We start from the raw sequence: 13429 nt of genomic DNA, 5'->3' as shown, positions 1-13429 counted from the left end.
GGGGAAATGCCGAGGATGGGGACCCGGCGAAGCTGGAAAAGAGGAAGGAACTACAGGCGAGCTTCGACCGACTGTCCACCAGGAAGGCGGTGCGCCAACTGAGACAAGCAAGGGGTGCAGTTTATGAACATGGAGATAAGGCATGTTGCAGGGGGGGCCCTGGCATTGGACACCGAGAAGCCGTTTGATCGGGTAGAATGGGGGTACCTGATGGCAGTGCTGGAGCGGTTTGGGATTGGACCAAGGTTTGTGAACTGGGTAAAGCTATTATATAAGGAACCGAAGGCGAGTGTCCGCACAAATAATATCAGTTTGAGATACTTTTCTCTCCACCGTGGGACGAGACAGGGACGTCCTATGTCCCCCCCCCTCTGCTGTTTGCACTTGCGATTGAGCCGCTGGCCATTGCATTGAGAGGTTCGGGAGCATGGCAAGGAATAGTGCGGGGGGGCGGATAGAGCATAGGGTGTCCTTATATGCCGATGACTTGCTGCTGTATGTGTCGGAGCCGAGTGCGTCGATAGGAGGAATATTGGAGCTACTGTGGGTATTTGGGTCTTTCTCGGGGTACAAGTTGAACCTGGACAAGAGTGAGTACTTTGTGGTGTCTCGGCTGGGGGTGGGGGCAGGGGTGGGGGGCTGCCATTCCGTAGAGCAGGGACTCATTTTAGGTATCTGGGGGTGCAGCTTGCCCGGGAGTGGGGGAGGCTTCACAGGTACAACATCACTAGTTTGGTAGGGAGAAAGCCGATCTGGCAAGGTGGGATGGCCTTCCTCTGTCACTGGCAGGTAGGGTACAGGCGGGTAAAATGAATTTTATTTTTCAATGCCTACCGATTTTCCTGCCAAAGTCTTTTTTCAGGGAGATTGAGGGAAGGATTACCTCATTCATATGGGGAGGGAAGGTGGCCAGAGTGAGAAAGGTGCTGCTACAGAGGGGAAGGCAGGCAGGGGGTTTGGGTCTCCCGAACCTGTTGTACAACTACTGGGCAGCGAACGTGGAGAAAGTGAGGAGCTGGGTCAGAGGGGTTGATTCTCAGTGGGTCAGAATGGAGGAGAGTTTGTTCAGGGGGTCGGGGCTGAAGGCCCTTGCAACTCTCGATAACTCCGGGGAAATATTCAGGGAGTCCGATAATAATAGCTTCATTGAAAATCTGGAGGCAGTTTCGCCAACACTTCGGGTTGGGTTTAGGGTCCAGGGAAATGCCGATTCGGGGGAACCGCAGATTTGAGCCAGGGAGGTGGGATGGAAGTTTTCGGAAATGGGAAGAGAAGGGGATTAAGACGCTAAAAGATTTGTTTCTTCGGGGTCGGTTTGCAGGATTGAGGGAGCTGGAAGCGAAGTATGGGCTAGAGCAGGGAGAAGTGTTTAGGTACATGCAGGTTCAGGATTTTGCCAGGAAGGAGATACAGAGCTTGCCAGAGGAACCGGTCTCCACATTGCTGGAGGAGGTGTTGACGACAAGGGGACTGGAGAAGGGGGCAGTGGTGTCAGCGGTGTACGGAGCTATTCTGGAAGAGGATAAGGTCCCACTGGAAGGGATCAAAGCAAAGTGTGAGGAAGAGCTAGGAGAAGTTATAGAGGAGGGGGTCTGGTATGAGGTGCTCCGGAGAGTGAATGCCTCCACCTCATGTGCGAGGTTGAGGCTGATACAGCTGAAGGTGGTATACAGAGCACACCTCACGAGGGCAAGGATGAGCCGATTTTTTGAAGGAGTAGAGGATGTGTGTGAGCGTTGCGGGGGGGGGGGGGCCCGCAAATCACGTTCATATGTTTTGGTCCTGTCCAAAGCTAGGGGAGTACTGGAAGGAGGTATTTCGGGTAATTTCCAAGGTGGTGCATGTGAAACTGGACCCGGGTCCCCAGGAGGCCAGTTTCAAGAACTGGATAACATCGAACATTAGTTGTTGGGGTGGGTGGGGGGGAGGGGGGCTGAAACGATTAAGGGTGACTACGGGTAATCCCTGATTCCTTTTTGTCATTTGTTTGTGTAAACGTGTGGGCTGATGTTTGGGTTTAGTGGGCGGATGGGATCGTTGTTATTATGGGGATTGACATATCTTGCTAATTATTGTTTATTGTTGATGGGTGTAAATGTGCGAGAAAATATGAAAAAGTAGGAGAATAAAAATATTTATTTTTGAAAAAAGTTGGAGGGTCATTGGGAGGACCCAATGCTTCAGGGGGCCTGCAAGCTAACTGAAAAATTCCAGTTGGCCTCTAACGATGGGCCTTTATCCTTAATTTGTTGCCAGTCGTAGGCAAGTAGCTCTTCAACCACAGATCCTCCCTCTGGGAAAATTGCCGCAAACTGACATGCCATCTGGCAAAGCAAACTTTCTGTACTCGCCCATATGGGGTAAACCTTCAGCTAGAATCTCTAGTAATATGGAGTCAACACATTTTGTTGACGCTGTGCACCTGAGGAGCTCAATCTTTGCTCAAAAACCTCCAGTGCACACTATCAGATTGAATAGCTGGTGTATTCCAGATCTGGCTCAAACATAGCAAAGAAGGAACAGGGGCAAGTTATTTAGAGCCTCACGTTTGGTCCGTCATTTAATGAATCACGGCTCATCTGCGACATAGCTCCAGAAAATGTACAACTTTTTAAAAAGCAAAATCTCCATTCTATAGCACCTTTCAAAACTCAGAATGTACCAAAGCACTTTACAGCCAATGACATGCTGTTACGGTTATAGTGTGGTCGTGGTTATAGTGTTGTCACAGTTATAGTGTTATCATGGTTAGTGTAGTCACGGTTGTAGTGTAGTCGCGGTTATAGTGTAGTCATGGTTATAGTGTAGTCGTGGTTATAGTGTAGTCACAGTTATAGTGTTGTCATGGTTAGTGTAGTCACGGTTATAGTGTCGTCACGGTTATAGTGTAGTCGTGGTTATAGTGTAGTGTTGGTTATAGTGTAGCCACGGTTATAGTGTAAACATGGTTATAGTATAGTCGTGATTATAGTGTGGTCACAGTTATAACATTGTCATGGTTAGTATAGCTGCGGTTAGAGTGTAGACGTGGTTATAATGTAATTGTGGTTATAATGTCGTCGTGGTTATAGTGTAGTTGTGGTTATAGTGTAGTTGTGTTATAGTGTAGCCGCAGTTATAGTGTAGTCATGGGTATAATGTTGTTGTGGTTATAGTGTATTCATGGTTATAGGGTAGTCACGGTTATAGTGTAGTCATGGTTATAGTGTAGCCATGGTTATAGTGTAGACACGGTTGTAGTGTAGTCACGGTTATAGTGTAGTCATGGTTATAGTGTAGTCACGGTTATAGTGTAGTCATGGTTATAGTGTAGCCATGGCTATAGTGTAGCCATGGTTATAGTGTAGACACGGTTGTAGTGTAGTCACGGTTATAGTGTAGTCATGGTTATAGTGTAGCCATGGCTATAGTGTAGCTATGGCTATAGTGTATTCACGGTTATAGTGTAGCCACGGTTATAGTGTGGTCATGGTTATAGTGTAGCCATGGTTAGAGTGTAGCCATGGCTATAGTGTAGCCATGGTTATAGTGTATTTGCGGTTATAGTGTAGTCATGGTTATAGTGTAGTCATGGTTATAGTGTAGTCATGGTTATAGTGTAGCCATAGCTATAGTGTAGCCATGGCTATAGTGTATTTGCGGTTATAGTGTAGCCACGATTATAGTGAAGTTGCAGTTAGTGGGCGGGATTCTCCGACCCCCCGCCGTGTCGGAGAATCCCCGGGGGGCGGCACGAATCCCACCCCGCCGTCCCGCGCCAGCTGCCGTATTCTCCTGCGCTGGTTTTCGTGCGGGGGCAGGGTTCACGCCACGCCGGTCGGGGGCCATTGGCAGCGCCACCCCCCCCCCCGGCAATTCTCTGGGCCCCGATGGGCTGAGCAGCCGTCCGTTTTTGGCCAGTCCCGCCGGCGTGGGTTACGCATGGTCCCACATGGCGGGACCTGGCAGGTAAGTCGGCGAGGGCAGTCCTCGGGGTGGGCGTGGGGGATCCGACCCCGGGGGGAGGGCCCCACGGTGGCCTGGCCCGCGAGCCGGGCCCACCGATCTGCGGGTGGGCCTGTGTCGTGGGGGCACTCCTTTCTTCCGCCATGGCCAGCGCGGAGAAGAGAACCCCCCCCCGCATGCGCCAAATATGCCGGCCGGTCTGCGCATGCGCAAACTCGCACAGTCCCTTTGGCGCCAGCTGGAGAGGCGCCAACCCCTCCGCCGTCCACCTAGCCCCTGGAAGTGCGGAGAATTCCGCACTTTCGGGGGCTGTTGACGCCGGAGTTGTTGGCGCCGGTTCTCCCGCTGGCGTGGGGACTTAGTCCCCAGAAGGGAGAACCCGCTGAGAGTGTTGCCTCGGTTATAATGTAAGAAACATGGCAGCCAATGTGCACACAGCTGAGTCTCACAAACAGTAGTTCCTTAATGACCATATAATTTGTTTTAGTGATGTTGGTTGAGCCATAAATATTGGTCTGAATGCTGGGGAGAGATCCCCTGCTCGCCTTTAAAATAATGCATGGGATCTTTTATGGCCACCTGAAGATGTAGACAGAACACGGCTCATCAGAAAGGAAACACCTCTAACAGTGCAGGACTGCCTCAGCCTGGATCATGTCCTCAATCTCTTGGCTGAGATCTGAACCCGCAACCTTCTGACCCAGAGTGCTGATACACAGCTAACACTTTACTCAAGGAATGATAAGACATGCACATGTTAGGGGGAGGGATTTCCAACCTGGTAATTTTTCTGGACATAGCCAAACAAAGGAGATGCTGATGTTGGGCTAGGGAAGAAAGTATGACAACATAGGTAAAATGTGACTTCGACTGGCCGTGCTAAAATCCTGTTTGAGTGACACTGCTGCATTGTGTCAAAACCAGGGTCAGGAATGAGTTGAAAGTCAAGCACTTCCAGTCAACACAGCAAGCGAGTTTGGACACGATTCGAGGCCAGGTAACAGATGTAAAAAGCCAGTTTCTAATCCAGTGGACCACCCATTTCCCTGACCAGTGATTTAAAAGAGAAAATCTGTCATTGCGTTCTCTTGAATACCTGTGAGTTTTGCATCCTTGTGATAATGACATTTTCCTCCTCTCTTCTCACTTTTCAAAGAGCCACCATTTTAGCTACTGCAGTACTAAACTCCCCAGGCAGGTTTGATATCAAACAATAAACAAGCCTAAACCCCACATGTTCTATGACATGAATTTCTCCTGGTACAATGGAAACATACCTGTGGTGCACTTGTTGCCACTAGAAAGGCATTGGTTCTCCCTGGGTGATCGTAATCATGCATGGCCGCAGCAACATAGAGGGCCATCAACTCCAAGGCAGGAACATTGGCAATAACACAACCATATCTATGCTCGGTCACACTGTATGTTTTTGATGTGGCGTATCCCATGTGTCCATGCGTGATCCCACTGTCTGAATCTAAACAAACATTTGTCAAAGAAATTTATTGTTAGATTGCAGAAGTAGAACATCACACCCCATACTTTCCTGACAACTTCTAATCTCTGAAATTATCTCATTTCAATAGCTCTCTCTCCTCCTTAAGACCTACCTCGGTGACCCAGCTTTTGATCACCCATCCATATTTCTCTTTATGTGGCTCAGTGACTAAGCTACTGCAAAGTGCCTTGGGATGTGCTTACTGTGCCAAAGGTGCTATATGAATTCAACTGCTTGTTGTTGCCCCTTCCCTGCTGCCCAAGCTAAACATCTGGTTTAGGGGCTGGTTTAGCGCACTGGGTTAAATCGCTGGCGTTTAAAGCAGACCAAGGCAGGCCAGCAGCACGGTTCGACCCCCGTACCAGCCTCCCCGAACAGGCGCCGGAATGTGGCATCTAGGGGCTTTACACAGTAACTTCATTGAAGCCTACTCGTGACAATAAGTGATTTTCATTCATTCATTTCATCTTTCCATATCTGGGCAGCAAGGTGGCACCGTGGTTGACTCTTGTTACTTTACAGCACCAGGGTCCCGGGTTCGATCCTGGCCTTGGGTGACTGTGTGGAGTTTGCATATTCTCCCAGTGTCTGCGTGGGTTTCCTCCGGGTGCTTCAGTATCCTCCCACCATCCACAAATGCATAGGTAAGGTAGATTGGCCGTGCTAAAATTGCCCGTTAGTGTCCAAAGATGTGTAGGTTAGGTAGGGTTACGAGGCTGCAGGATAGGGCGGCGCCTGGGTAGGGGGCTCTTTCAGAGGGTCGGCACAGACCTTGGCAAAAGAATGGATGTGTTTTGGCGGTGAGTAGAGTTAGTTGAAAAATGAGAGACAAGGGGCGGGATTCTCTGACTCCCCGCCGGGTCGGAGAATCTCCGGGGGGCGTCGTGAATCCCGCCCCCGCCGGCTGCTGAATCCCGGGATTTGGCGGGGACGGGAATCGCGCCGTGCCGGTCGGCAGCCGCTGGCAGCGGCCCCCCCCGGTGATTCTCCAGTTCCGTTTCCGGCCGGTCCCGCCGGCGTAAATTAGAGTAGGTACTTACCGGCGGGACAAGGCGGCGCGGGCGGCCTCCGGGGTCCTTGGGGGGGGGCGCGGGGGGATCTGGCCACAGGAGGTGCCCCCACGGTGGCCTGCGATCGGGGCCCACTGATCCGCGGGCGGGCCTGTGCCGTGGGGCACTCTATTCCTCCGCGGCGGCTGGTGTAAAAGTCCGCGATGGCCGACATGGAGATGAACCCTCCCTGCGCATGCGCTGGGATGATGCCAGCACACGCTGGCGCTCCCGCACATGTGCCAACTCGCGCCGGCTGGCGGAGGCCCTTCGGCGGCGGTTGGCGTGGCGCCAAGCCCCTTCCGCGCCGGCCCAAGGGGCGCATACCACTCCGGCACCGGCCTAGCCCCTGAAGGTGCGGAGGATTCCCATCCCCGCCAAATCCCGGGCGTCGGAGAATCCAAGACTTTAGAACCCTTCAGATAATGGGAGAGTCAATCATAGGATCAATTGTCAATGATAGCACAAGCATCCAAGAAAAATCAAATAACCATGAAGCTTATGACAGTAGCTTCTCTGGAAGCATCAAAGGTTTTGAATATCACCAAGGCAACAATATTTACCTTAGCCTTCAAGAACAAAATTACCATGGTTTTGGTAAGATCAACAGACAGGCAATCATTCCAAAAACGATGCTGATGATCACAGATTAGACCAGAAATTTTGATAGATAAATTAACAGTTGCAATATCCTTAGAAAGGTCCAATCTACCAACCATGAAGATTTGTATGAATAGAGGAAATTAGTGGGCAGCATGGTAGCATAGTGGTTAGCACAATTGCTTCACAGCTCCAGGGTCCCAGGTTCGATTCCCGGCTTGGGTCACTGTCTGTGCGGAGTCTGCACGTTCTCCCCGTGTGTGCGTGGGTTTCCTCCGGGTGCTCCGGTTTCCTCCCACAGTCCAAAGATGTGCAGGTTAGGTGGATTGGCCATGATAAATTGCCCTTAGTGTCCAAAGTTGCCCTTAGTGTTTGGTGGGGCTAATGGGTTATGGGGTTAGGGTGGAGGTGTGCGGTTGGGTAGGGTGCTCTTTCAAAGAGCCGGTGCAGACTCGATGGGCCGAATGGCCTCCTTCTGCATTGTAAATTCTATGATTCTATGATTCTATGATTCTATGAAACGCAAGCAAGTACGCAAGGGTACAGAAAAAGTGGACTAAGAGTTAGCGAGATTGAATTGAAAATATACGTGGGCAGGTATCTCCATCCCGCCGCGCCAGATTTCTGGTTCAGCACGCCGTCGGGACTCTCCGTTTCGCCGGCTGGTCAATGGGGGGCAGCCCCATTCCATCGGGAAACTCCCAGGCTGCTGGCAAAACAGAGACTCCCGACGACAGAGAATTCAGCCCCATGTGTCAGGTATAAATAGAAATGCACTCAAATAGAGATTGAAGGTTACCAACACAACAAAAAAATATATTCGGTGTGATTTTCTGGCCATTCTTTCCGGTGGGATCTTCTGGTCCTGCTGAAGGCAATGTTCCATGGTGGGGGGTGCAAACAACAAGGAACGGCGGCGGGCATGGAAGATTCGCCCGCTGGCCAATGACGGGCTCCCTCCACCACTGCAAAGGAGGTGGAAAATCCCATCCAATATTATGGCCATTTGCAGAAGGGGAGCATTGACTCCCTCATCGTACCACCCAATTCTGACTGGAAGAGGTTTCCTCGTGAACTTTGAAGGATTAAAGTATTTTTCTCATTGCAAAGAAACAAGTCTGATAGGCTTGCTTGGGTTTTAAAAAAAGAGGGGGCTAGTTCAGTACATGTCGGGTCAGCCGTTGAAATTGCAGGTTAATGTCAATCAAGCACAAGCCATATTATTATGATGTTCAGAACTGACCGGGGTAAAGTTTGATTTTTGGCCATAATCGTCAAACAGAGTAGAGGCATGGAAGAAAACGCTGCAGGGAGCCTTCAGTATTAGAATTGAAAAAGAGAAGTGAGCTAAAAAGCACCTCCCATTGCACCAGCACTAGAAACTGTACCTTCATCATAGAAGAGGGATGAAATATAGGATTTATCAAAGTGACAGGAGAAAGCTTTGGCAAGAGACCAGAAGACAGAACTATCAAAGAAGGAGGAAGACAGCAGTTGATGCTTCTAATAAATAACATTATGTTAAGTGGCTTTTCGAATATCATTGAAGAATGCAGCATGGGCTGCACGCATATCAGCCTGGTGAGCTGCCTGCCTGAGGTACTGAGGTAGAATGTGTAGAGCCGCCAGAAGCATAAATGAACCTCTTTCTTGTAAAGAGACAAAGTCAGCTTGGAATGCTTCAGACTGCTCAGTGTAGCGGATGTGATGGACGGTATTTTTATGAGCCAGAAGTACAAGCATGATTGAACATTAATCCAACAGAACATTCTAAGACAGCAAAATTAACACCAGTTACATCATTGGCGAGAAGGGGTCAGTAGAGTGGAGCAGTAAGAAACGGCAATTAATGATCACGAAGACCATCCTGTGGTGTCAGATATGTTTAGAGACTGATTTGTTGTCGCATATTCGGCAAATGTACGTCAAGAGACAATGATCAGTAGAAGAGACGCTGGCCGAGATGAAAGCGGCCCACCATTGGCCAACCATTGGCCAACGGCAGTATCTTTTGGGCCCACATAGTTTGTACCCCCTGTTGCCGGGGAACACGTGGCAGGGGTTCCCCGTCGGTGGGATTGGAAGATTCCTCCGTTGCAACCTGCTGGAACATTCCAGTCTGATATCGAGAACGAATTTGAGCTGAAGGTAAGGATGCAATCGAGGTAATTCGCTGAATTATCAGAATGATAAGGACTAAGGGGAGCCTCATTGATGGGTAATCCAAGGTCGGCTAGAAGAGTGAAGAATTCATGATTACCTGGCGAACAGTGTGAGACAAACACAGCCTTTGCTCAAAGTGAACATTGCTAAAATCACCCATTCCTCTAACATTGCAAGGTGAATTAGAGCACATAAATATACTTTTCCTAATTACTGGAGATTCCCGAGGTTAGGAGAGTGATAGAAATAGCAGATGTATGCAGTGAGGTAAAGAAATATTTTCCGCCCTGCCCATTAAAGGCACTTTGAGATGGTAGGGCAAGGGGACAATCTGAACCAAAGGCAAACTTATACATAGGCCTGTTATCAGGTGGTTCTCATCACAACAGGAGGGCTGGGCATGTGGAATAGACTCGCTGACAGTAGTAATGGAGGCTGCAACTCCGGAATCACTCGCAAAACCATTGGATGCTACAACGCTGAAACCTTGGTTGTTACTTAACACATAATGAAGTTGGCAAGGCAGGTGATGTGTAGCTTTAGAATGTCAGAGTTCCTGGAAGCCTGTGTTGGACATGGCATACACATCTGTGTCAGTGCATGTGGCTTGAAAAACTTCGGCTCAGAGTCTTTGAAATGGAGGCTGAGCTGCAGAGACTGTGATGCATCCGAGAGGGAGAGAACTACCTGAACACTTTGTTCCAGGAGCTGGCACAGTAGGCAGTAGTTTAACTTTGGTCAATTGTCAGTGTCAGGAGGGTGTGACTGCAAGTCAGGCAGGTACAGGGACTCAACATGTAGGACAGAGGAGCCTCAGCTTTACTTTGTCCAACAGGTACAAGGTGCTTGCCATCTGTGTGGATGAAGAGAAGAACTGCAGGTTGGATGAGCGGACTGGCCATGGCACCATGGTGAAGGATGCCATTCAAGTGGGGAGAGTCAAGAGGAATATGATAGTGATAGGAAACAGCATAGTAAAGGGGTAGATACTGTTCTCCGAGTCACAGCTGGGAGCTCCAATGATTGTGTTGTCTGCCTGGTGCCAGAGTTGAGGCCATCTCCTCATAGCTAGAGTGGAACTTGTCCTCAGAAGATCATGAAGTAGAGTCAGTACGGGTGGAAATTAGGGTCAGAAAACACTGGTGGGAGTAGTTGAACGGCCTCCTAAAAGTAATTATACCATTGGGCAGAGCATTAAACAAGAAATTATTGAAACTTGTAACAAAAGCAATCTGGGCGACTTTAACCATACAGACTGGGATATTCAAGAGTGGCCTATAAGATGAGTTTGTTTTTATGATAGTTTCTTGGCGTATTGCATTGTGGAACTGACATAATAATGCCAGAGTAAAAGATCAACTGGAAAATGGTGATCATAACACCACTGAATTTCATCTTAAGTTTCAAAGTTGCATTCATATAAGATTAAACTTAAAGCCAAATATATAGGTATGAAAGGAGAATTGCCTATGATTAATTGGGTAAATAGACTAAAATGTATGGTGTTAAATGAACAATAGGAAATATTTAATGGAACAAGTTAACATATTCGACAAAAATACATTCCATTGAAAAACAAAAACATCAGCAAGAATTACCCATCTGTGGCTGTGGGAGTTTGGGATGGTGTTAAATTAAAAGAAGAGGCGTACGATATTGCAAAAGGCAGTAACAAGTCTAAGGATTAGGATTGTTTTTGAAGCCAGCAAAGGACCACCCGAAAGATAACAAAAGAAAAAATAGAATACGCGAGCAGAGTTCTCTCAGAAATATAAAAATAGATTGTAAGAATTTCTATGATAATTTAAAAAGGAAGAGCCTAGCTAAAGTAAACATTGGTTCCTTGATAGGAGAAACTATCTTGGGGAATAACATTGAACAAATATTTGGTGCCTGTCTTCACAAGTTTTGTTCCAGAAATAGATGGTAAACTAGGGACTGAAAAGAGTGAGCAAATTCAGGAAATTAATATCAGCAAAGTATTGGAGAGGCCGAAGAGACTAAAATCCCACAAATCCTGTGGGCCTGATGGTCCATACGCTAGGGTTCTAATAGCTTCAGAGATAGTGGATGCCTCAGCTCTGATTTTCCAAAATTACTTTGATTTGGGAATGGTCCCATTACATTGGAAGTTGCCAAATGATACACCACTTTTCAAGAAAGGAGAGAGAAAACAGTGAACTACAGGCCAGTTTGCTGGGAAAATGCTGATATGAATGATTAAGGAATTCTGAACAGCGCGTTTAGAAAAGCATAGTATGATTAGAACAAGTCAACATAGTTTTATTAAAGGGAATTCCTGCTTGACAAATGTATTAGAGTTTTTTGAGGATGTAACTAGTAGGGTGGATAAAGGAGAACCAGTAGATGTAACATACCTGGATTTCCAAAAGACATGCCACAAGGTGCCACACAAAAGGTTAATAGACAAGATGAGGGCTTAGTAATTTTGGCGGGAACGTATTAAGATCAAACCCAGGGAGATATATCATTTCATATTATTTCTATCCACACAAGTGAGCTTTGTTACCAGACAAAATACACTTTGCATTGAGTGATAAATATTTTCTCATTCTAAATTGAAACTAACCACACTTACAAATGCCCAGAATGGGGCATATAACAGGAGAGCAAAGTAGCGCAGATGTACAAAATGTGAAATATGAACAGAAAATGCTGGAAATACTCAGCAATCCAGGCAGCATCTGTGGAGAGAGAAACTGATCATCTTCTATCCTGTGCTCTGTCATTATCAATGTAAACAATCTGGGCGTGATTCTCCCATGCCGCGCCGTACCGGAGAATCGATGTTTACGCCATTTTCCCGCGCAACGCCGGTCCGACGCCGTCCCGCCATTCTCCCAACCGGAGGGAATGGCTTCATCGTGGTCTGCGCCGCGAACGTCGGAGAATCCGCCGAGAGGGCAATCGAGGCGCTTCACACAGGCCCCCGCTATTCTCCATCCCAGATGGGCCGACACGACAGGTTCCCGCCGGCGCTGTCCACCCCTGGTCACTGCCGGCGGAAACTCTGCGGGAACGCTGGGGGGGGGGGGGGGAAGGCAGCCTGTGGGGAGGGAGGAGGGCTCCTTCACCGGGGGGGGGGTCTCCGATGGGGTCTGGCCCGCGATCGGGGCCCACCAATCGGCGGGTCGGTCTCTCCCCCCCCCCCCAGGCCTACCTCCTTCCGCGGATGGCCCCAGAACACCGGCACTATGTTGGTGAGGGGCCGTCGCGCGTAAGAAGTTCCCCGCGCATGTGCAGGATGGCGCGGCCCAACTGCGCATGCGCAGGATTGGGCTGCCCCAACTGCGCATGCGCGGGTTAGCTAGGCGCTCATTTGGCGCCGTGCTGGCCCCCAGAATAGGTTGTGCCCGGGCCCTGTTCGCGCCATTGTAAAACGTGATGGCGTTTATGACGGCGCGAACACTTAGTCGCCATTTTGGAGAATCGCGCCCTCTATTACTATTTAGCTTTCTTCATTTTTTTTCTCTTTATTCTTTCATGGGATGGGGACAGTGCTGGCAAACCCAGAATTCATTACCCATCCCCAGTTGTCCTTGAACTGAATATTGCAGAGTTAAGAATCAACCACATTGCTGTGGGTCTGGAGTCGCACTGGGTTAGACCAGGTTTGGATGGCAGATTTCCTTCCCTAAAGGATATCAGTGATCTAGATGGGTCTTTACAACAATCAAGGATAGCTCCATGGATACCATTACTGAGACTAACTTTAGGTTCCAGTTTGCATCATGTTTTTGGAGGTACCACTTTAACCTGTGCAATTAAAAAAAAATATTGAAGTACTGAGCGAAAATGAAGCAAAGTTGGCTAAATTGCAGGAAACCCATGCAGACGTGGGGAGAAAGTGCAAGCTCCACACAGACAGTCACCTGAGGCCAGAATTGAACCCAGAACCCTGGAGCTGTGAGGCAGTGCTGACCACTGTGCCACCGTGCCACCATTTAGGGAACAATTCAATTGTGGCATGTTAAGCCCAGTGGCTATTGTACTTGTGTTAAAAACTTAACCAAATTATTTTAACAAAGAAGTACAAAGAACAAAGAAAAGTACCGCGCAGGAACAGGCCCTTCGGCCCTCCAAGCCTTCGGCCGACCATGCTGCCAGTCTAAACTAAAATCTTCTACACTTCCGGTTCCGTATCCCTGTATTC

At 48.6% G+C, this 13429-nt stretch overlaps 1 protein-coding gene across 2 annotated transcripts in view; it reads right to left on the bottom strand.

Annotated features, from left to right (window-relative positions):
* Positions 1-13429, bottom strand: part of pde3a (phosphodiesterase 3A, cGMP-inhibited) — a 645056-nt gene that overhangs the window by 38064 nt on the left and 593563 nt on the right. For both annotated transcript variants that reach the window (XM_072471756.1, XM_072471758.1), the window contains exon 12: positions 5223-5422. In XM_072471756.1, the coding sequence (XP_072327857.1) occupies positions 5223-5422 (200 nt within the window). The remainder of the gene's footprint in view (positions 1-5222; positions 5423-13429) is intronic.

This window comes from Scyliorhinus torazame, chromosome 13 (assembly GCF_047496885.1).
Source record: "Scyliorhinus torazame isolate Kashiwa2021f chromosome 13, sScyTor2.1, whole genome shotgun sequence".
In the NCBI taxonomy this organism is placed as follows: domain Eukaryota; kingdom Metazoa; phylum Chordata; class Chondrichthyes; order Carcharhiniformes; family Scyliorhinidae; genus Scyliorhinus; species Scyliorhinus torazame.
Note: the sequence above shows the minus strand (reverse complement) of the source record. Positions and strands in the feature narration are given on the sequence as shown.